Source organism: Typopeltis vanoorti, chromosome 10, assembly GCF_054136105.1.
Source record: "Typopeltis vanoorti isolate ZY-2024b chromosome 10, IOZ_Tvanoo_1.0, whole genome shotgun sequence".
NCBI classification, from domain to species: domain Eukaryota; kingdom Metazoa; phylum Arthropoda; class Arachnida; order Uropygi; family Thelyphonidae; genus Typopeltis; species Typopeltis vanoorti.
Genome location: NC_143558.1, coordinates 14698452 through 14724202, shown reverse-complemented (window position 1 = coordinate 14724202; position 25751 = coordinate 14698452). Strand labels below are relative to the sequence as shown.

General features: G+C 36.0%; 2 protein-coding genes across 2 annotated transcripts in view; one reads left to right on the top strand and one right to left on the bottom strand.

Annotated features, from left to right (window-relative positions):
* Positions 1-5421: 5421 nt before the first annotated feature.
* Positions 5422-7064, bottom strand: LOC150102182 (retinol dehydrogenase 14-like). The gene has a single exon (XM_090399793.1). The coding sequence runs from the start codon at positions 6915-6917 to the stop codon at positions 5958-5960; it is 960 nt and encodes a 319-aa protein (XP_090255919.1). The 5' UTR covers positions 6918-7064; the 3' UTR covers positions 5422-5957.
* A 90-nt stretch (positions 7065-7154) lies between these two features.
* The window catches only part of LOC150102181 (delta(3,5)-Delta(2,4)-dienoyl-CoA isomerase, mitochondrial-like), a 181592-nt gene continuing 162995 nt past the window's right edge, over positions 7155-25751 (top strand). Inside the window, exon 1 of the mRNA XM_090399792.1 lies at positions 7155-7387. Within this exon, the coding sequence (XP_090255918.1) occupies positions 7351-7387 (37 nt within the window). The 5' untranslated portion in view covers positions 7155-7350. The remainder of the gene's footprint in view (positions 7388-25751) is intronic.

Sequence of the window (25751 nt, the reverse complement as noted above, 5' to 3'; positions counted from 1 at the left end):
ATTTGCAGTACCGAATGTTAGTTAGCAAGAAGAATCATGCTAACTTCTGTATAATGTCACAGTTCTTATTTCTACTGCCATATAAGTAATAATCAGAATTTCAAACATGAATGTGTGCATGTGTATAAAGAGAGACCTGAGGCACAATATTCATTATGCTGTAAGCCTATTTTTGTAGATGCTGTTTTGGCATGAAATTCAAATGTATATCTGATGCCCTCACGCCATAGTTTGTTTAGCTGTCAATCTGTATATGGATTGTGAACTTTACAATTGAAATAACACAAATACGACGTAAGTAGTTGATATATTATTACAGGTATCTCCATGGAATTAGTAGACTCATTGCAGGAGACCCAAACTATGAAAACAATATCCATCATACCTCTTCTTGAATTCATTTACAGACGACGAACTCACAACGTTAACCACACTTTTCCTTAATTTCCAGGGATGACCTCATGTTCTTCCATCACTATCACACAGCTGAAATATTTCCTCTGCATCAATCTTATAAAAAACTTTCAGTAATTTAAATGTTTCTATCATATCCCCTCTTCTCTGCCTATCAACCAACTTCTGCAATCTACAAGCTCCCAATCTTCATGTTGGAGGCTTAATGGATTGTATACAGCACTAGGAAAAGTTTAAAAAACAGATTTTAATACTTCCTATATTTTGTCTCAGTCAATGAGACATCTTCAGAGATTACAAAAAAACTAATCTAACATATACACAAATACCACACAATACCAAGCTAACCTCATGGGTGACTAAAGTCCTATCTAGGTGGTGCGCCCTCTATTGGTGACTGTAGGTGGCCTAGAACATAAGGTGGGATCTCTGATGATTAATGTTTCACAAATCTTTGGAAGTTTAATGCAACCGTATTTATTTAGATTTGATTGATTTCTGAAAGCTGCTGCAGATTCCAAGAACAGTCTCTCTTTTTTGAATTTGCTGTAGTGGAGCATGGTGGTTTTTTTCTCCATGAGATCCTGTGGGGTGTATCCAAAACATGATCAACCAGGCCTGACTGACCATAGTCATATATCTGCAAACGTGACTATGGTCAGTGAGGATGTCCTCACAGCACATAAGTCTCAACACATGGAAGCTCTCAATCTATCAATGTAGGGAGCATTTTTTACATCACTCTCCTCTGAACCCTCTCCAAAACTTCCTCATCTCCAAGGAATCCAGATGACCAGACTTGAGCACAGTAATCCAAATGTGGAAGTATCAATGCCTTATAAATGGAAATAATAACCTCTTTACCTCTGGATGCTAGTGCATTCTTCAATAACCAAGTAATCCCATGTGCAATCTTGGACACCTTAGCAATGTGCCCTCTGAACTTCATCTCCCTATCCAACAACACCCAGAAGTCCCTAGCCTCATCAATCTCTTGGAGTACCATTCCATCAATATGGTTCATTCATTTCATATGGTGAGTCAACAGCCGTGAGCCCCTTTTGTGGGGAGATAGTACGGCACCACCCCAATCCTCCCCTATTTTTATCCAGGCTCAGGACTGGAATAGCTGACAATTCAGACCTATGGCTGGAGGGATTGTCTTAAGTATTCCTGACTGTATCCATATGTGTTCACCGGGGCGGTTTGCCTGCTTAGGGGATGAAAAACTCCAGATAAACTGAAAGAAAACCCTGCTGTCCACGCCCAAGACTGGCTAACTTGGCTATGGCTGAGGAAGATCCTTAAGCTCCTCATGTCGTGTGCCTAGGTTCAATGGGAATTGAACCTAGGCCACTCCTTCCCCAGGCATATGGTTGCGAAACACATAGCCACTAGGCTAACTGTGCAGACATCAATGTGGTACACAACTAGTAATCTTTTAATCCCAAAATACATAACTTTAAACTTTTCCACATTGAACTGACATCCATTACCTTTTGCCAATTTTCCTAGCATATTTAAATCATCCTGCAAACTCTCAACATCAGCTTGATTTTTTTATTGCGCTACCCAACTTTGCTTGCATCATCAGCAAACAACTGAATATCTCCCTTCAAGCCATTTCCTACATCATTTATGTACAAATTAAACAATAATGGCCCAAGCACAGAGCCCTGAAACACACCACTGGTCACCTGCCTCATCCTGGATTCTGCTCCTCCATATGCTACTTTCTGGTATCTCTCCATGAGCCATTCTCTTATCCAAATTGCTAGTTTAGTATCCATCCCCAGCTGCTCTAATTTGCACAACAGCATTCAATGGTATCCTGTCAAAAGCCTTAGCAAAATCCAGAAGTATCACTGTGTAGCCATTTCCCATGTCCAACTCAGATGTCATTCTATTGTAAAAAGTTAATAAATGGCTAAGACAGAATCGACCTTTAAGACCATGTTGGCCCCTAAAGAGTATCATATTCTGATCCAGCCATCCTTGAATTCTGTCTTTAACCAACTTTTCCAATACTTTTACCACCACTCCCGAGATGGTAATTGGCCTGTAATTAACTACTTTAGTCTTAGAGCCACCTTTATGCAAAGGAACCACTTTGCCTTCCTTCCACTACCTAGGGACCATACCAAAGTTCAAACTTAAGTTAAATAACCAAGTAAGAGGCATTGACAATTCCTTTGTACATTCATGCAACACCTGAGCTGATATTCCATCTAAACCTACAGCAGTGTTTGCATTTAAATTCTGCAATATACTAAATACCTCTGATTTATTAACTTCAATTCTCACATTAGTAATTGCTACAGGTACAGAGATATCCTCACTTGGGTGATCGACTTTTCAAAAGTGATCACTCAGTAACTCTACTATTACATATGAATTGGTCACCTCAATACCATCAGCACCCACTAAGGTTATCCTTCCAAAGTTATTCTTCCTTTTACTTACCACATAGCAGAAGAACTCTTTGGGATTACCCTTGATCTCTTTTGCCAAGGTCTTCGAGTAATCTGATTTAGCTTTTCTTACTATGCTGGTAACCTTCCTAGCTTGATCCTTGTACTGCTCACCTTTCTCCTTGTAAATTCTCCATAACATTTTCTTTTTTTGCAGATCAAGCCTGATACTACTACTCATCCATCTAACGCCTACCTTGTTTGTCTTCCTGACCATGGGAATACATTCTGATATTGCCTTTCTCAGGCACCTGCTGATTATATCCCATGCACTGCTGACATCTTTCCCCTGCAATATGTTCTGAAATGGGACAGCTGTTATAATTATCATGATCGCTCTCTCCCCAATTGGAGGTAACGAGGACACCTTACTTATGCATATGTCCTCTGAACCTATGACCAGATCCAACACTCTCACACCACGAGTTCCTTCAGTTATGTGCTGTTTCAAGTAATTATCTCTTAGGTGTATGAATTCCATTTCCTTTTTGCCACATGATATTTCCTCCTTCCAATTGATATCACCATAATTAATATCCCCCATAATAATCACTAACCCTGCACTCATTGCACTAATTTGCTGATGCATGAATTCAATATCACCCCCTGTACACCCTGGCCTATAGCAGCAACCAACTGTATATTTGGTTGTGTTGGTCACTATTTCACACTAGACCACCTGAAATGAACTATCATTCGCACATCTATCCTCCTGATATACTACTTTCTTTAGCTGCAACTCGTCAGCTATCATCAACCTCCTCCCGTTCTTCTCTATCCTCCCTGTAAATGCTGTACCCATCACATTCAATTCCAGTAACCACATTTTCTGCTGATAGCCAAGTTTCACTAATAATGGAACTGACTAATGCCAAAAATTCTTCCCTCTTATTTCAAATGCTTCTTGCATTAGTATACAAAAATTGCAGATTCCCTTTAGTTCTTGTACCAGCTTTAGAACCGATATACATGTCACTAATTTCAGTAGACCCATGCCGATTTTTATCCACTCTATTCTTCAAATTACTCTGCGAAAAAGGATCAACAAATATACATTCACTGCATAAGTTCCTCCCTCTTACACTGAACCTTTTCAATTTTAGTTTCCCATATTTGATTTACTACAGACAGTTGGATGGATTTTATATAAGTTTGACAGACATTTCTTTGTCAATTGTTTATATAAGCGAAGTTAATCTGTATAAATTGGAAAGAAAGTGCCAGCCATTGTAAATTTTCAAGGTATGGCAAGAAATATTTCCAAATATTAGGTTATTTTAAATTAATCAATTTCCAATAAAAACATCACTTTCAACATAAGATAACATTACTCTATGAAAAACTGGAGGTTTTCATTGAATAAATTCAATAATTAGTAAAAAAAGCATATATAAATATCTGATCTTTGACAGGATTGAAATCTTAAAAAATTATTTCTACAATGTTGCTGGCAAATAAAATGTAGAAATAATTTTTTAAGATTTCATATATATATAAGATGATGATATATCTTAAGAAAAGCTATTCACTTGGCATGTAAATTTAGTTCAAGAAAACATGTTATTAAAGATTTACTATGAAAGAGCACATGAAATAATCTGTAACACATACTTAATGCAATGAAAAGAACTACACAAAAAGGAAGGAAAAACAATTTAAAATAAATATGCAACACGTATTCTCTGCGACATCTGTGAATATGGTCGTTATCTGATATATCTGAAGGTTTTTTGCACATGCAGTGGTGAGTGATTGGAATGCACTGCCCAAGAGTGGGGGAACGCAGAGACACTGAATATATTGAAGGCACAGCATGATAAACTGTATGTGTGTTTATCATGCTGTGGGACCTCCCACAATGAGTCTTTTGACTGCACGGAGGTTTCAATAATAATAAAAACAAATCACCTATTTTATATTATCTATCCATTATAATACAACAGCACTCTAGGTCCTCGTCATAATTAGGCATATAACTGATTATTATTACTGAGAGCTTTATTTTGAGAGATTCATTTAGTGTTGCACATTCTCCCAATCCCCCCAGGTAATCATTTACTGGTACCTAACTGGCTCCATGAAAAAAAAAAAAAAAAAAACTCACCTCCCACAACTTCTAGGAATGACTTTTTGTTCCTACTTGTTCTATTTGTAAAATCTCTTTGCTGTCATCAGGAATATTTCTTGATAATTTTTAAATGTATTTTCTCCCTATGAGGTGTTTGGCTTTCATGATTAAGTAGTTTAGCATATTGATGGATTAACTTCTCTCCTTTGCATATCCATATATGTACATACCATTATGACATAAATATGAAAGTCCAAACAGCAGGTTAGTAATTTTAAATAATAGTTTGTCTGTAAATAGGTCAATGAAATACTATACTTGAAGACTATCGACAGAAACAAATAAATTAATAGCTCTCACTATTTCAGAAACATAAGCTACATAATGTAATTAATATAGATCCACTGCTAACAATTAAGATCTTTCTGGAGGGATCAAATTACTTTTTAAATTTACATCACATTATAGTTGGTGCATTAATTAGTTGTATTTGTATTTCATTTGACTACAACTGACATAGTATCAATAACAAACGTACAATTATTCTATTTATAATACACAAAGGAATGTCAAATTAATTACAAGATTTTTCACCAGATAAAATTAGTAGACTACAGGAAAAGATGGATACAGTCTTATCACGTCAGTAAATCTTACTTTGAGTAATGTTTCAGCCTTCCTGGAAAGAAATGGATGACTGAACTTCACCACAGACAATTATTACTTCACACTTTAGTAATAATTTCTTAAGCATTAATATATCACACCTGTTGTGTACCAAAATATGCATGGTACTTGCCTATTACTCTAGCAGCCTGATGATAATACACAAGAAGTATATTTGATTTTCAGAATTCTATCCCACTTCTTTTGAAACTGTTATACAACATATTTCTCAAAATGCACTAAGAGCTTTGTAATATTGTACATGCAACTTGTGGTAGTTAGCATTATTTTATTCCACTGTGACAGACAAGAGTTAAAACTTTCTATAAACTATTGGTTCAGTCAGATTTTATTCCACACAAGGACTCACTAATTTTCCAAAGTCTCTGTGCTACATTTTCATCCTTCGCCGAGTCATAAACTTGTTCTTCGACACAGTTACGATAATATTTTCCTGATGTATTATCGAGTTCTTCTGAGATAGCACAGTGGAGTACTGTTTGGCATCCTTGATATGGCGTTCGGACGAACAGAAGGGCTAATGGGAAAAGAAGCAGCATCTTTATCCATGAAATTTTTATATGGCGACCTAAATTCGTCCATACGTGTCCAGGGCTTAGGAGATATACATTGACATTACAACCTGATAATCGCCTATGAAGTTCTTGTGCGAATAACGCATTCGCCAGTTTACTATTATTATAAGCCATTCGTTTATCGTACGTACGTTCAGAATTAAAATCATCGAAATTAATATAGCCCTTTTTGTAGAGTGCAGACGTAACAATTATGACTCGACTTGGCGAGGAATGCTTTAAAATGTCTAATAATGACATTGTTAATAAGAAATGACCCAAGTGATTGACGCCAATTTGCATTTCAAAACCATCCTCTGTTAACATGTATGGACATTGAAAAATGCCAGCGTTATTTATCAACAAGTCGAGTTTTTTTTCGGACTGAAGGAAGTCTTCAACAAATTTGCGTATTGATTTAAAAGAAGCCAAATCTAAGTGTTTGATCACTAATTCTCCTTTTGCTGTATATCGCCGAATGTCCTCAACAGCTTGTTGCGCTTTGGAAACATCTCGACAAGCTAGAATTATACGGGCCTCACGTTTTGCCAATTCCTTTGCAGTTGCCTTACCAATTCCTGAATTTGCACCAGTTATAATAACAGTTTTGCCTTTCATTGATTTTTTGCTGCGACATTTTCCCCACATAAAAATACGCCACTGTCGAAGTATAAGAATACTTAAAAACGCAGCGATACAAACACCGGCAATGTGGGTTGCCATGTTAAAGAGCAGCGGGTCATTACGCTTTATTTAACCTAACAAACAAAACAAATGTACATAATCTGCCCCTGGCAGAGATGTTAAATGTCCGTTGTAAGATTATATTTAATTGGTTAAAATGCGTATCATGTGATAGCAAATTATCCAGTTATAACGAGAATAGTTTTCTTTTTGTATTCGCATCCCCCCCCCTTCCCCCACCATGAGGATAGGTTTGCGCGGAGTTATCACTGGAAGAGCCTGGAGACTGAACACGTGTTCCTCAGACCTTCGCTGCGTGCTAGAATGTCTTCCGGGGATTTGTTGCAGAGTGAAACTTGCGTCCTAGTTTAAGTAAACACATTCAAGGAGTAAATCAGGAGTCAGTTTGCTTGTAAGCCACAGTGCAGTGACTACGTTGTGTACTTCTCGATTGTGGTACAATTAACACATTATGTCAGCAAGTGCCATTCGTGGATTTCTTGGTTTAGGTAGATATGCTTCATTTTTTCTGAGCAAATTTCTCTTTATTTCTTTTAACTCGTATTTTAAACATGAGTAAAGTAAAAATTTCTAGTCGTCATCAAGGCATATGATATTATTTTGTAAGATATTAAGTTCTAACACTTGATATATTACAAAATATATTCCATATATGATTAATCAAATTGCACCTTAGCTAGAAATGTGACAAGTCAAAAATGTTGCTTCAGAAAAAGCTTTTTGCATAGATTATAATAGGACGCTACTGTTATTCCCATATTCTGGAAGCTAACTGGTGTTTTCCCTCACCCTTATTTATGTGTTTTGTTTTATCTACAAATTACTCCCCCTCCTCACTTTATCTCAATTTTAGGATTTAAGTATTAATTCCATTGCCGTATTGAGACCACCGCACAGCCCTTGCTTAACTTAGGGATTTTACTTTAAATAAAAGTGGGTGTCTTGGTAATTTACTCAATTTGGTGGAGCTGAATTGGAGATATGGCAGGGTGATCAGTAGTATGCCATAGTTCTTTCTCTGTGTGTGTGTCTGGCCGGGGGGGGGGTGCGAGGTTGCTGTTCGGTATGTGACAGCTTAAGTGGATGAAATAAATGGTTACACTATGACATTTATTGGACTTGACAACAGTATTTGACATAGAATTATACGCTAAAGCAAATAAAGTTTTATGTGAAGCTGGTAACACAGATAAAAGGGTGGCTAATAGACAGTGGCGTAGCTACGGGGGAGAGGGGGGGGGTCCTTCCCGGGCGGCACTTTGCGTTTAAGAAATCTTGCCATACTATCTATAGAACAGCAACGGGTTGATAGACTTCGACAGTGTCATCGACGATTTTGCAAAAATAAACATAGTGTTTTTAATTTATTTCCCTGTTAATCGTTTGGACTTTTTGTAGTATTTTTGGTGTGTATTGAGAGGGGCAGCAAACTCATAGATCGCCCCGGGCGGCAAAAGCTCTAGCTACACCACTGCTAATAGACGTGAGAGAAGCAACGTGATCAGGGGTATGCCACTGATCACCTGTACGGGGAGGGGGAGAGGGGGCTTTCAGTATTTGCATCAGTGATACTGGGAATGATTTTGTTGTACTGTAGGTTTACAAATTCTGTAATAGTAGATGAAGAAATCAATAAATCAGTAATAAATTGGATTCCATTTTCTGAAAGGATAATGCTGTTACAACTTAAGGGAAACCCCATTAACATAAATATCATCCAAGCTTATGCACCCACAGCTGACAAAAGTGAAGATGTTGAAGAGTTTTATGAACACCTAAAAGAGATTAAAAACCTAACAAAGAAACATGATATAAACATAGTGATGGGTGACTTCAATGCAAAAGTGGGAAGAGGGGGTGATGGAGAAATTGTTGGCAAACATGGCTTAGGCACCAGAAACGACAGAGGAGATCGCCTAGTCCAGTTCTGTCAGGAAGAAGATCTAACAATAGCAAATACCTGGTTTAAACTTCCACCCAGAAGACTGTACACTTGGAAATCGCCTCAAGATAACCAACATAACATTGTCAGAAATCAAATTGATTATATACTGATAAATAAAAGATTCCACAGTAGTATAAAGAGTGCAAAGACTTATCCTGGAGCAGATATCTCATCAGACCACAATCCCATAGTTGCAGAAGTACGTCTTAGATTAAAATCAGCTAAAAAATCACAAAAGAAGAAAAAGAAAATTGATGTAGAAAAACTGAAAGACCTGAACATAAATAAAAGTGCCAAGACACAGCTTAACTGCGATTACAACAGATTAACATAGAAGAAAATAAAAGTGTGGAATCTCTTTGGAATAGCTTAAAGAATGCCATCGTAACAACAAGTATTGAAGAAGTAGGTTATGTGAATAATATAAAACAACAGGAATGGATGACAGATGAGATTCTTTCTCTTATTGATACAAGAAGAATGTACAAAAACAAAGACCTTGCCAGGTATACAGAAACACATAACATCATCAAGAAAAAAATAAAAGAAGCCAAGGAAAATTGGATGAAAAATTTATGTACTGAAATTGAACTGCTTCAGAAGAAACATGATAATTTCAATCTGTATAAGAAAATCAACGAAATTTCTGGAAAACTGAGGAAAAAGCAAATAGTGTCTAAGAGACTAAAATGGAAAAATAGTTCTAGAAGAAGAGAATAAAGCACAGATTTGGATAAAATATGTAACAGAACTTTTCAATGATACTAGACAGAAGCCTATAAATATAAAAGATAACATTCAAGGACCAGCAATCATGAAATGCGAAATAGAGAATGCTATACGAACAAGTAAAACAGGAAAAGCCAGTGGACCAGATGTGTGCAAACCGAATTTTTAAAATTAATAGAACCAGATAACATCAAACTTCTTGAAAAACTATTTAATAAAATATATGAAAGTGATAAATTTCCATCAGATTGGCTCAAATCTACATTTATCACTGTCCCAAAGAAACCCAAAGCGAATTCCTGTGGTGACTTCCGACTTATTAGTCTAATGAGCCAAACATTAAAAATATTTTTGAAAGTAATTCAGAATCGTATTTATAGAAAAAGTGAAGAAACTCTAAGTGAAACACAATTCGGCTTTCGGAATGGTTTTGGTACTAGAGAGGCCCTTTTCTGTACCCAAATATTGATACAAAAATGCATAGAAAAACAGAAATCTGTCTTTATGTGTTTCATAGATTTTGAAAAAGCATTCGACAAAGTCAGACACACTAACTTAATAGAAGTCCTTCAACAAATAAGGCTAGACGAACAAGACATAAGACTAATAACAAATCTGTATTGGAATCAGTCAGCTACCGTTCAATTAGACATCATTACCACCAGTGATATTAACATCAAAAGAGGAGTGAGACAAGGATGTGTGCTCTCACCACTCCTGTTCAACATATATGCAGAGGTAATCTTTAAAAAAGCATTGGAAGAATGTTCAGAGGGAATCACAATAAATGGAAAGATTGTTAACAACCTTCGATATGCAGATGACACCGTGCTAATTGCAGATAATATTATGGATCTCCAAAAACTCATTGACAGAGTATACATAGAAAGCCAAAGAATGGGAATAAATATAAACATCAACAAGACAAAATACATGATCATCAGCAAACATCCAGCCTCATCAATGAAACTGACACTCAATGGGGAAAATATTGATCAAGTGTCAAGATATAAATATCTTGGTTGCTGGCTTAATGAACGGAGGGATCCAGAAATAGATATAAAGACAAGGATTGCACGGCAGTCCTTCATGAAAATGAGAACACTATTCTGCAATAAAGACCTAAACATGGAAATCAGATGCCGAATGCTGAAATGCTACGTGTGGTCTATTCTGCTCTATGGAGTTGAAACATGGACATTGAAGGCGACAACCATCACGAAAATCGAAGCCTTTGAGATGTGGCTATACAGAAGAATGCTAAAGATATCATGGACAGAAAAAATTACCAATGAAGATGTCTTAAAATCCATTGGCAAAGCTAAATATCTTGTACAAATAATCAAGAAACGAAAAACATCATATCTTGGCCACATCATGAGAAACAGCAAATACCAACTTCTACAAACTATTTTGATAGGAAGAATTGGTGGCAAAGGAACTAGAGGAAGAAAAAGAATATCATGGTTTGACAACATCAAGACGTGGACAGGAAAGAGCAGTGCACAACTGCTCAGATTAGCACAAAAGCGCAGTTTGTTTGCCAAGATGGTCGCTGACCTTCGATAGAAGATAGCACAATAAGAAGAAGAAGAAGGTTTACAAAAACCTTCTGTGGATGGGAGATGATATTCATTGCATCAAAAATGGTTAGCATGGGCCTCCCACAGTGAACCACTGGAATCCATGGGATGCCTATTTAATAACAGCATGTAACTTTTTGAATTTGTGCATGATGTGTCTTTATTTCCTGGCAAAAGTAGGACTTTCTAAAAGCTAAAAAATCCAGAAAATCATTGAGCAGGAAGGAATATGAGGTAGTTTAGAAAAACCGATCAGTTATTGGTTTCCATTTCATGACAACAGATAACTGACATCTGAACTTTTAAATACTTGGCTCACATCCTTCAAACACTAACCATATCAAGTCAATAAAAGTATTTATTTATTAAAGAAGGTAACTTGATTTCTAAATAATTCTTCTTTTGCTAATCATTTCATCCACTGTAGAATACAGTTTTTCTACATTGGAGATGAAAACATCATAAATGACATAAGCCAATGAACACTAGCATGCAGATTGTCACTGGATGATAAGTAATCATTTACCACCAGTTAACCATTTGCAACTATAGCACTGATGCACTCATTTGAACACATTTTTAAGCATCATTTGGTCTCAAAAATGATTTCATTTTGATAATCTGATACCTAAGGCCGAGTTTTATGTGCTTAAGTTTGATCTTAAAATCAGTTTAAAGAAAATCCTAGGGAAAAAAAACAGCAGCAGTAATATATATGATGTGCCAAAATGTAGTTCCAGCAGTTGACTTAGATTTTTATTTATAAAGAAATTTGTTCTTCATGGTTATGAAATTGTACATTTAATTTATCCTTGCTTAATTAAATATGTATTTTGTTCATATTCATTTCTCAGTTTTATGCTTAATGGAAGCTTATACTTACACTATTTGGTACAGTACTTGATATTTTATTTAACATTCAATTAGCTTTTAATGGGAAATGGAGAAATGTTTTCCCCCTCATACTGCTAAAGAAAAAAAAAAGTTAAAAAATTATGTAGTGTGTGTGTGTGTGTGTGTGTGTGTGAGAGAGAGAGAGAGAGAGAATTTAGCCATGGACAACCTCTATCACCAGTACTAGCAAATATATACTTAGAAGCTTTCCAAGAAAAAGCAATAAACTCCTCTTTTGTTGAAGCCAAGATTTTGGAAAAGATATATGGATGATGTTTTCTTGATTTGAAGCCAAGGTTCATATTCACTCCAAGAGTTCTTGAACCATCTTAACAACCAACATCCTGGATAAAATTTAAGTGAAACTAGAAGTTAACAGTTTGCTGCCTTTTCTTGATGTAAAATGTACTCATTTGTTTGAAAAACTAAAAATCTCCATCTACAGAAAACCAACACATACCAACAGACATCTTCACACTCAGCCCCAACATCATCCACTTCAACGGCTTGGTATTATTTCTACTTAAGGAACCCATGCACATACTCTCATCAGTGATGAAGAAGAGATCATGAAAGAATTAAAACTGTTTTTATCAGTTTTTCAGAAGAATGGTTATCATGAACAGTCAGTTTCTAAGCTCTTGTTTAATCCTCCTACACACCATGCCTGAAGAGGATAATGATGCAAAAGTTTATAATCACCATTCCGTATACCAGCTCTATTTCTAATAAAAATCTTCAAGAAATATAAGATTCATACCTTATTAGCCTCTCCCCTTACAAAACTTTGACCAGTGAAACCTAAACACAACAATTTGAGTATCCAGGTGTGTGTACAGTCTTTGGTGTGGCTATAATTCCCTATGTTATGAACAAACAAAAATCATTTGAACCTAGTATCGAAAAACGTATCAGAGATATCACCTGTAATAGAACCAGTGCCACAGCCTTATCCAGTTATGTTCTTAATTCTTCTGATCCCAGTGATTGAATGTCCATTATATACTCAGTAAACTGGAATAGATTTGAAATCATTTACAAATGCTATGATAAACTTGGCAGAAAAATCTTAGAATCAACAAACATTGTACTAAATCCCACTCACCTTAATATCAACCTCAGCCACAATCTTTCTGATTCTTACTCTTCTGCTATTCAGCTATGGCAGTCACGAGGCCACGTCCTTGTGCACGACAACAACAACACATCTAATCTGCGAATTCATTCTAATATAAGCAATCCATTGATAATTTAGAACTTTGGCAACGTACCCAAGTAATGTTTTTATGTATCTTTTTTTTTTTTTTTTTTTTTTTTTTTTTTTTTTTTTATAAATGTATTATGTACCTGATGAAGTCTTCTAGAAAGACAACTAGTATTACCTTTGGAAATTCATTCATTATTTTCTATTTTATCGTTTGGCTATATGTCATGATATATGTGTCATGATTTTTTTTTTTTTTTTTTTCCATGTATATATAACACACACAAACACATGTAGCAAACATGAAATCTCAAGGCTCATCTCTCCTTTCCCGTGCTGGAAAAGTCTCATCAGCAACCAAAATTTAAACTATACAAATCATATCACTCCAAGAGTTCTTATGTTCATAATGGAAAGGAGGAGAGTAAGAGGATAAGAAATAAATAATGCTCTTGTAATCTATACTGAAGGCTAATTTATTATTATTTTCTTGACCTCCATGGAGTCACAAGACATCATGTCATTGAAAAATAAATGTTTCTGCCATGATTGCTATTTAAAAAGATTGTATTATTCTCATCAAAAGCTTGTCTATGCTCATATTCTTTCTTATCCCCCCCCCCCCCCAGCAATCTATCCCAATGGCTTTAACAGACCTTTAAGGCCCACAACCTTCCAAGCATGCTTGGATTTCGTAACCGAAATACGAGGATAGAATTGTCACTCCTATGCCTCAAGGTATTCTTGGCTGTATCCCTGTGTGTTCACGGGGCCGGTTTGCCTGCTTGCGGGATGAAAAACACCAGATAAACTGGCGGAAAAAACCCTACTGCTCGCGCCCAAGACCAGCTAACTTGGCTATGGCTGAGGAAGATCCTTCAGCTCCTCACGTCTCCGATGGGAATCGAACCTAGGACACTCCTTCCCCAGGCATATGGTTGCGAAGCGCAAAGCCACTAGGCTAACCACGCAGACTAACCCCCAGCAATGCATTCCACTATTCATGGAAAACATTTGCATTGCTGCTTTACCTCTCATTTATCAGGATTTTCAAATTAGTTACTTTAGGTACTCATCTCCTTAAATACATTGATTTTTCATCATCCTGGAATGAAAAATCAATGTATTTAAGGAGATGAGTTCTTTGTCTGTACTTATATTGATAAGTGTCCGTGCGGTTAGCCTAGTGGCTTTGCGCTTCGCAACCATATGCCTGGGGAAGGAGTGTCCTAGGTTCGATTCCCGTCCACAGCTTAAGGATCATCCTCAGCCATAGCCAAGTTAGCCGGTCTTGGGCATGGGCAGCAGGGTTTTTTCCGCCAGTTTATCTGGGGTTTTTCATCCCGCAAGCAGGCAAACCGGCCCCGTGAACACACAGGTTACAGTCATAAATACTTACGGCAAGGAAGGCAACGGGAAACCACCTTGCTCATAATCATCTCTCCCTAGAATGGTAGCTTATAGCTACCCTCCCGCGGCCGTATGGCAGATGGGAACCAGAAGATATTGATAAGTAGAGATAAAGTAATGCCTTTCTGTTATTACAGTATGGTTCTACCTTTTGACAAACATTGTTTAAACTTATGTTTCCAGAAATTTAGTTCCTTGTCTACTCAGTCTTATTCTTGCATCTCTTGCAGTAGCTTCCATCAGCAAAGCACATAATTTCTAACTGGAAAATGGAATTTAAAAAAAAAAAAATTATTCCTGATAATTGTCATTGGTATTAATATCTGATAATTTTCTGGAATGTATAATTCATACTGCTTGTATCCTGTCTTTTTTTCTCTCTCATACCAACATTTCTCATGCAGTCTTAACCTCTGTTTTCAGTAGAAAACAAGTTACCACTCTAATGATAAAGTAACATCATTTAACAGTGGAAAATAAAGCAATCCCTCTATGAAGTAATCTTGATAACAAAAGTGTGATCTGTTGAGATAAATGAGCTTTTTGAAATTCTCATTGAAAGGAGATTGAGCAATAATGATTTGAGTTTTTTTATCTTAATTATTAGGAGCAGCAAATTAATTGTTAAAAAAAAGTTTTTTTTTTTTAAGAAGTTTTGGAGAATCTTCCAGAATATTGTCTGATCAAGTCAATGCTTATAGAAGCCTGCAAAATATAATATAGTTGTCTAAGTGTTCACAACTCAAGAACATTGTACTTTGTAAATGTATGAAAATGAAAAGAGCAATGGAATTTATAGAGGGACCTGTTACGGAAACTGAACAGCATGTGATGACAGAATGGGTGTAGTGTACGCTAATCCATGTTAGTTCAGTGCACTTAAGAAATCACATCTAGAAGTTCAAAGCTGTTTTTTTTTTAAAAAAAAAAAAAAAAAAACCACTTTTTATTTGATCCTGAGTTATGAGGATACTATTATTCATTTGTTACCAATCTGTAATCATCTACCATTGACAATGATAGATGAATACTTAAATTGTTATCCACATGAAAAGATATATAGTACATTATTCTGCAAAAAAATAGAAATGGACAAGGAGATAGCTTTTCTGAATGTTGCTGCCGCTTTGAATAGTTCATTTTCATGATACAAAATTCAGAATGGAATCAAAACAGCAGCAACCAGTGAAGGATGTTTTCTTTAGCGCAAGTTTGTCAGCAAACTCTGGCAGATTTTTGAAAGCTTCTATGTAAAATCTCCACATTTCTCAGACAGCAACTTTTGAGAACATCAAATAGGGTAAGATATAGGTAAAGATGGTTACAAAAACAATTTGTAAATAAGTGTTTATGCAAAGCATGTACAAGATGATGCGATTGTCCCTCAACCAGATAATAAATCACTGAAATATTAACTTGAGATGAATCAATGAGATATTTATTTCTAGCCATACATAAATTGATTAATCTATATACTGTATTATCAGAAAAGTAATTCTTTTGATGTCTGCTGTATAAATGTTCTTCATTGCATCAGAAATGTTAATTGAAACAAAAGAACTGTTTAAATGAATTTAAAAAAAAAATGAGTATTTCATTTGAGACTGATTCAATATATATAAGACTGTAGCAGATAAGGAATATGACTGGAAGAGGATTGGTTATGGATACACGAACACAGTGAAAAAGGACTAGTAAGGCAAGAAACTAGTGGAAAGACAGTAAAACAAGAATGTGAGTAAGGATATTCAAATTCCATAGGGAAAACAGGTAATCCCATAGTAGAAAGGAAGGCCTTGAGACATGAATATGTTCAGTTGCATGTGGATATTCATTCCTGTTTTTAAAAGGGAAATAAAATACTTTCATGTGGAGATGAACTCGAGGTCTGTTATAAGTTATTGTCCCCCAGAATAAATATCCGTATCATGTCCGTTTCCAAAAGCCTGGAGTATCAGGGTAGGGTATCTTCTCTGTAGATAGGAAGAATCATAAGTTGGGGATGGAGGGGGGGTAATAAAGACCTTGGCCCACAAGTAGAGCTGCAAAGCAAGATTTAGTGGTTTCGAGGCTTTCTAATGTCAATGGCATGGTATGTTGTATTATTAAATGTCAACAGATTCATTTCAACATATTACTACTTGGACCTCAAAAGCCCCACACTAACCATTATTCATACAGTATTTATGTTTTGCTCCATGAACTCATTCACTACCAAAGCACTCATTGACTGACACTAACAACTCATGCACTATTTATCAGGCAACAAATTTCTTCTCATGCCTTTTCTAACCACACTTTTACGCAGTTTCCAGAGTTACCCTTTGTTCTTTCCTTTCTTTCATCAATCCTTTAAATCGAATTTATTTTATCATATTCTTACTTTTCTGCCTATAGTTTAAACTTTAAGCACTTCCATAGTGCAATTGGAAAAATGAAGGTACATTGTGCCCTTCGATTGGAAAAGGCCAGAGTTCGATTCTCGTTGTGATGAGAGGAATCATTATGAGTTTTTTTTCCAATTAAAGGTGAGTTAGCTGATCTCATATGGAGGTAGCAGGGTTTTTCATCCTGCATACAGACAAATCGGCCTTGAAAATACATGCAATTTACAGACAAAAATTACTAGTAGTGGTGGTGGTGGTGGTTTGCAGTAAATGGTGTTGGTGCAAATGATGATGGTAGTGGCAGTTCGGTGTAGTTGATGGTTTAAGTGGTGGAAGACGGTATTGTAGAGCAGATGCCCTCCCTCGATGAAGCTTTGGACTCCTTGAAGTACTGTGTAATAATAAACTCTGTAACCTACCAACCTTTATTCTCATTAAGGGCATTCCATAGGCCTTTTACTATTTTGACTAATCTTTAGAGGTACTTGTGGCATAATGAATTAATAACTTAACATGTATAAAACTAACAGTAACAACTTTAATGAATTAAAGGTACAAATATTTCATACTGAAAGTAACAGTACATCATCAGCGTAGAACAAACAGTTAAAGGAATGGAATACAAATACAGAACAGTTGGTGGATCACAAATTAAATTGTTGCTGCGTGCCAGAAGATTAATTAAAATAATATTAAATAATTCTTTAAAGATAATTATTTCATTGATGGTTGCATAAGATAAGAATCTCCCAAACTTTTGGGGGAGAGAGACAGTCATTTTGATTCATATTAGGTCGATGAATTTCGATTCATATTTAATTATTTAAACCTGCATCTGTAGAGAGACAAGCTTTATCCCACTGGATATTATGATTACTGTCAATGCTATCTAGACCATACTTATGAGGTTTCATGTATTTGATATAATACTGATGTTCCTTCATTCTTTTTTCCACAGAATTACCTGTTTGTCCAAAGTATGCTAAGTTACATTCACATGGTATCTGGTAAACACCAGCCAATGATAGATGTGCCAGTTTGTCTTTTGTAGATGGCAAAAAGTGAGAAATTTTTTTTGATGGGAAAACATGTGGGAATAAGATGATACTACTTCAAAATTCTGCCAATAGGTTCTGAGATGCCTGAAATGTAAGGGATTGGAACTCTGCTGTCTGTTGAAGAATCATGAGGTATTGGAACATAGGAGTCAATTATCTGCTGGATTTGATTAGGGTTGTAACCATTAGATTCTATTAACTTTTTTATAGTGAAAAGTTCTTGTTGTAAGCTTAATGGAGACGAGAACACTTTATGTGCTCTGTTAATTAAAGATTTGATAATGCAGATTTTTTGAGAGGTAATGAGCAGACTTATGATGAATGTATCTGCCAGTAAAGGTAGTGTTTTTGATACACTTGTAGACAAAGTACCAGAGGATGTGCATGTAAGGAGAATGTCCAAGAATGGTAAACTACCAGAATTTTCTTTTTCCATGGTGAACTGAATGTGTAGGTGAAGGCTATTTATCTGTTGTAGAAATGTGATAAGTTCCTCTTCAGCATATGGCCAAATAGCAAAGACATTATCAACATAACGAAACCAAAGAGAGGGTTGGGGATGAATGGATGAAAACAAGGTGTCTTCCAGATGTTTCAAAAAGTAATTTGCCAAAGGTGGAGACAGAGAGCTACCCATGGCAGTACCTTCAATTTGTTTGTAGATCTTGTTTCTCCTGACTGAAATATCCTGAATGTATGACAAATTCAAAAATCTTTGCAATATCCAGAGGGTAATCATCATATAGTAAGTTGACAGTGTCAGCTAGTGGAATATTGGTAAAAAGGGAAACACTATCAAAACTAACTAATAAGTCAGACTCTTTGATTTTTTCAAGAAAATGTGTCGAATTTTTGATGAATGATCTAGAATGTCCAGTAAGGGCAGCTAATGAATGTGAACAAAAATTTAGCAATTTTATAAGTGGGAGAGTCAATACAATTCACGATGGGTCTTACTGGATAATCTTCTTTATGGATTTTTGGGAGGGCCATATAAGCGAGGAGTTCTTTCAAAATGAGTGCGCAGTTTATCCATGGTGTTTTGATCTCAACTGATAACTTCATCAAGCAACTTATTTATTTTTTTAATTTGCAAATTTGTAGGATTATGATTGATTTCTTGATAGGTGGAGGTATCTTGTAAAAGGCTGGTTACTTTTGTCAGTCTTATCCATGATCGCTACAGCTTTTCCTTTATCAGATTTTGAAATAGATATTTCGTTATTTTTTCTTAATGAAGTTAGCGCATGGATTTCAGCACTCGATAAATTACATGGCAGTAACTTGCTTTTGAAAAGTGAGGTAGCAACTTCAAAGTTACTGCCATGTAATTTATCACTTTTTGTCATCTACAAAAGACAAACTGGCACCTCTATCATTGGCTGGTGTTTACCAGATACCATGTGAATGTAACTTAGCATACTTTTTGACAAATAGGCCGTTCTGTGGAAAAAAGAATGAAGGAACATCAGTATTATATCAAATACATGAAACCTCATAAGTCTTGTCTAGCACAACATAGCATTGACACTAATCATAATATCCAGTGGGATAACGCTTGTCTGCTTCACAGATTCAGGTTTAAATATGAACACCTTTTTAAAGAAAGTTACGAAGCCCTTTTGCATCGCCCTAATTTTAAACTGAAATGACTCTCTCTCTCTCTCCCAAAAGTTTGAGAGATTCTTATCTTATGCAATCATCAATGAAATAATTATCTTTAAAGAATTATTTAATATTATTTTAATTAATCTTCTGGCACGTGGCAACAATTTAATTGGTGATTCACCAACTGTTCTGTACTTTACATTCCATTCCTTTAACTGTTTGTTCTACACTGATGATGTACCGTTACTTTCAGTACGAAATATTTGTACCTTTAATTCTTTCAAGTTGTTACTGTTGGTTTTATACATGTTAAGTTATTAATTTTACTATTTTGGTCACTTGACTCTGAATCTGCATTATTTACTCATCCCCATGATCCTCCAGTGATCCAATCTGCTTGCAGTAGTCCAGATAATAGCTATCCTATCTCTGATTGATTCAACTAAATCTGGATTTCTGCAAACAGATCTGATCAGTCACTGGGGTTCCTTGGGGATAAGGCCAAAATACTTTTAGCCAATTAACTACAAGGGAAAGTCAGTAAGCTACAAATGGTTATAAAAAATAAAACAAGTGAAATCTGAACTTCAGATAACTATTTATTTCTGTGCATAATTCCTTCAAGATTTAACTTGCCTCATTACTTTATCAGTTCTTCAAAACCAGCAACACACAGTTCTTTTGTCTGTTGTCTCAGCCTATTATCTCATTTTCAACCTCCTGATCATCAGCATAATGTTTGCCACCAATGTGTGTTTTCAGGGGCTAAATGAAAGTCGCTTGGGCTGTAAGGTGAATGCTGAAGGAGTTTCCATGATGTTCTTGAATTCTCTCCAGGATTCCTGTAGTTCTATTAGGTCTCATATTATCATGTAGCAATACTACTCTTGTCAGTAGGCCTTGGATATCTTTAGTGAATTGCGTCCTGAAACTTGAACAAAATTTCACAGCATGTTATGATATTTACATATCCACCACGCTTCTGTAAATGGGCAAGCAGTACTCCCTGAGAATCCCAAAAAGCTGTCTTGCTGATGCTGAACCTTGAACTTGTGACAAACAGGATACATCTCTTTATGAATGTCCTTTACAGAAAGTCCTTTTGCTTAGAAGAAATGCACAACAGCATGCTGTTCAACACTTGTACACTCCTCAAGCATGGTTGCCATTGTTTAGACTGTGAAAAAAAGCTACAAAACATGCATGTGCATCTACTACATGTACTGTCATCATCCTAGACTGTAATGCATGCTAAAAACCATTCGCTTCCAGTTCTTTTGTTTGCTTTTATTTGTAACTTGCTTATTGACCTTTCTTTATATTTTGGCCACTTTTGCATGATGCCTTCTAAACTTCAACATCCTATTCACTACCACCCCAATATCTCTAGTCTCATTAATTCCTTGCATACTTGTAGTCTTTTCTTTCCAAAGGGCATAACTTTACACTTGGTCATTTTATTATTATTATATGTGACACCTCCAAGGACTCATCTAGGAAGGGCACTCTGCTGTACAACTCCTCATCTCTACTTAACTCACCAGCTACACAGAATGCCACTACCATTATTATCTACACACAATGCCATCTACTGCCTACCACCATTAAACAGATAACCATTATTCTTTGCCCACACTGCTATTTAAACCATCTTGCAGGAGCTCCACATCACCTTTATTAATAACTGTTGACCCTTTCTTTTAGATAATTGTTGAATTTCCCAGTTTTGCATTATTATTATTATGTATACTTTGCATAAAGTATACATAATAATTTTGTATACTGATGATTTCATTTTGAGAACTTTTTCAAAGTTCTCAAAATGTTCCTGAAAATAATTCAAAAAAAGAATATACAGAAAATGTGAAGACACCATCAGTGATACCCAGTTCGGCTTTAGAAACGGTTTGGGAACAAGAGAGACTCTTTTCTGCTCTCAAATCTTATTCCAAAAATGTATTGATCAAAACAAGGAAGTATTAATTTGCTTCATTGACTTTGAGAAAGCATTTGATAAAGTCTAACATACTAAAATGATTGCACTATTAAAGAGAATTGGTTTAGATGGTAAAGACATCAGGATCATTCAAAACGTATACTGGAACCAAAAGGCTCAAGTTGATGACATTATTACAGACCCCATTAACATCAAACTAGGAGTAAGGCAAGGATGTGTGCTGTCAAATCTTCTTTTTAACTATACTCAGAAGCCATATTTAAAAAATCTTAAAAGGAAGGGATTAATGTAAATGGTGAAATCATCAGTAACATCCGATATGCCGATGATACAGCTCTCCTGGCTGACAATATTCTGGATCTTCAAAATCTTCTGGAACTAGTGAATGAAGAGAGTGAAAAAATGGGATTAAAAATAAATATCACCAAAACTAAACGCATGGTCATAAGCAAGAAACCAATTCTTAATTCATCACTTTCTTTAAATGGGAAACAAATAGAAAGAGTGACAAAGTTTAAATATCTCGGATGCTGGTTAAATGAAGATTGCAATCCAGAAATGGAAATAAAAGTTAGAATTGAAATGGCAAGAAAAAATTTTCTCCTAATGAAATCAACATTGTGTAACAGCAACTTGAGCTTAGAGTATGCATGGCATAAATGCTATGTATGGTCTATACTGCTGTATGGTGCAGAAACTTGGACCTTGATGCAGAGGACATTGTGGAGTTGTTCAGTGAACACTTTATTGGAATATTTCATCCTGGAGGAGTCAGTTTTAATGCTAAAGGGATTGGGCGGGTTTAGAGGTGCAAGAGGAGAGTGTGTTCCAAATACTGAGTACTTTGGATACCAGTAAAGCTGTTGGTCTGGATGGTATTTCACCACGGGTTTTGAGAGAATGTGCTAAAGAACTGATAGCTTCGTTGACCTGGCTTTTCAATAAAAGTCTGGTTGTGGGAAAGGTACCCAAGGAATGTAAGATAGTGCCATTGCATAAGGACTGGAAGTCTAATTATAGGCCAGTTTGTGTGTCATCAGTGTTTGTTAAGGTCTTGGAGAAATTAGTGAGGGGCCATATACAACATTGGGCAGATGAGGGTAATGTTATCTGTGAGTGTCAAATGGATTTGTTAAGGGATGCTCTTGCTTTAGTAATATGATTGCCTTTTATAATAAAGTGACAAGAGCAGTTGATGAGGGAAAGGCATATACTGCCCTTTTTTTGGGATTTTACAAAGGCATTTGACAGGATGCCACGTGATAAGCTGATATTTAAGTTGCAGCACATAGGTTTAGATGTCGGGTTAGTCAACTGGATTCAGAATTGGCTGTGTGATAGATATCAGAGAGTTGTGTATGGTGGGGCAATATCAAGGAGGCAGAAGGTTACAAGTGGGGTTCCACAGGACTCAGTACTGGGACCTGTATTGTTTAACCTTTATATCAGTGACACTGTTAATGGATTGTAAGGGGGATATTCAGTTGTTTGTAGATGATCTGAAGCTGGGAAAGGTTATTAGCAGTGCTTTTTTTTTTCTGGCAGTATGCAATGGTATGCAGTACCGGTACCTTTTTTCTTAAGTTTGTAAAAATTTGCGATTTATTGATAGCAAAATGTATTATAAATATCCCGGTAGATGGTACTGTGTTCATGAATTGAATTTTCTGTTTTGATTACTCATAAGTCAGTATCCTGCTTTCCTGTTTCATAGGTTGGTACGCAACCGGAAACAGGAAGTTGTGTTCACTTCTGATTGCTTCCAATATCAGTTTATTAGTTCTATATTCACTCTGCAACAGACAGGTGTTGAATTAATCTGAGTTAAATCAGCGCAATCATTGTTCAAAATGAGTAAATAAGTAGTTACCTTATGAGTAAATAACTTATGACCAATGAGTAAAAAAGGAATGCCGAAGAAGCAGAAATTGTTGAATCTACTTGTGATCCTGTAAAACAGAAAACTAGCACTGAAAATACACTTGGTGAAGATGATCACAAAATCAAGACCGAAGATCCACGTGGTCCAAAGGAAGCAGATTCTGATAATGATTGGCCCGAACGTTTGCAACTTTTGCAGAAAAATGACTTCTGCGAGAGAAACAGGTGGCTGTATGTCAAGAATGAAATGTTGGGCTGTAAAGTCGTGATGTCGGAAGTCTTGCCTTCGATAAACACATGGGAACGAAAATTTCAGCAGAGTGGGCAAATGGTAAAATCAGTCATTTTGGAGAGTCTCTCAAACAACAGCTAATGTCATTAAGAAAAAAAAATTACGATCATAAGGAGAGTGCAGGCACAAAGGAACGCATGCCAAAAAATAAAATCTGAAGCAAAAAACGAAACATTAGAGAAAGTTTTCCTAAATACTTTATCTCAAATAAAGACATAACAGGAAAAGTGTTTCAAACTGCTTACAAAGTTGCGAGGAGAAATCAATCATTTAACACTTTGAAGACGAAATAGATTTAGGAACTTAATGGCCTACACATGGGATATATTCTTCATTCTGCAAATGCTTGTATTAACATTGTGAGCCATTATTCAAAATTAAGTAGATATTGAATATACCACATTAGATTAGATTTTCTATCTTTTGAGTTTCTTATTCGGCTAAGAAATAATGTGGTATTCAATATCCACTTAATTTTGAATAATTTAACTTCGCCGAAGTGAAGCCTGTTGGCTCTTATTTTCAGTAATTGTGAGCCATATCGCAAATGAAATGAGAAAAACGTTAATAGATAATATAGTGAACTCCAAGAACAAAATATCATTACTTATTGATGAATCGACAACTGTGAGTAACACAACATTGATTGTTATTGTTCGTGTAGTTCTTCCTGAACTTTCGACTCCTGTGAGTCTGTTCCTAGATTTGATCGAATTATCAGATGTAACTGCTAGAGGAATTCTAAACTCTTTAATTAGTCATCTTGAGTGTTTAGGATTATCTGAAGATTACTTAAAGGAATATTTATTGTCTGTAACTTGTGATGGTGCAGCCGTGTTGTTTGGTATGCGTAATGGTGTAAGGTGGCTAGGGTCGGTTTTATCACTAGGCAAACCTAGGCAATCACCTAGGGGCACTAAGACTTCGGCGCCAGATTTTACTACATAGTTCGGGGAAAAATTACAAACTTCAAAAAAAATTAGTAAAACCTTGATTAATAATAAAAAACTGAAATAATTCAAGCCGTCCTGGTGCTCAATATATAGTCTCTCTCTCTCAATCTATATATATAACAAAATATATATAGAGAGACAATGCATAGGGGCACCTAAATTTCCTTTGCCTAGGGGCATCAGATGCGCTCGAACCAGCCCTGAAGGAGGCTAATGCAAGATAAGTTTCCTAGTGTTATTTTCTGGCATTGTGCTAGCCATCGCCTTGAATTGTCTGTTAGTGACACAGTGAACAATGTGGCGAGAGTAAATCGCTTTAAGAGTTTCATGGACAAACTTTATGTGACTTCTCATGCTTCACCTGAGAATGCTAGGGAACTACAGGAATGTGCAGTGACTCTAGAACTTCAACTGTTTAAATTGGCAGAATTTTAAGCACTCGCTGGGTTTCATCTAGCTTTCGCACTGTTTCTGCAGTGTGGCAAGACTTTGAAGTCCTCATCCATCACTTTCTGTGGGCAAAAGACAGCAGAAGAAGCAAAACAGATTGCTTCTTTATGAGGGCCTTTTAAGAAAAATAATGTCATGCAAGTTTGTTCTTGATCTGGGCCTTATGTGTATGCTCTCCAAGAACTTAGTGAACTAAGTCTAGATATACAAGAGAGAAATATTGACTTGTACAAAGCAGGCAGGAAGATAAAGAATACAGTTTAACTTTTTGAAGAAAGAAGTGAAAATCCTGGTCAGTACTACAGATTTATCTTCAAAGTCAGAAGAACATAAAGTTCAAAGGGATTGAGCTCCACAAAAATGAAAGACATAGTCCTGCATCCTGCAATAAGTTCATCTGCTTTCTATAAAAGTATGAAAGAAGCTGTTGGAAAGTGTCTGCTTGAAGGAGATGATGCTGATTTCCCTGAATGTGCTAAGATTTTAGATTCCAAGTATTGG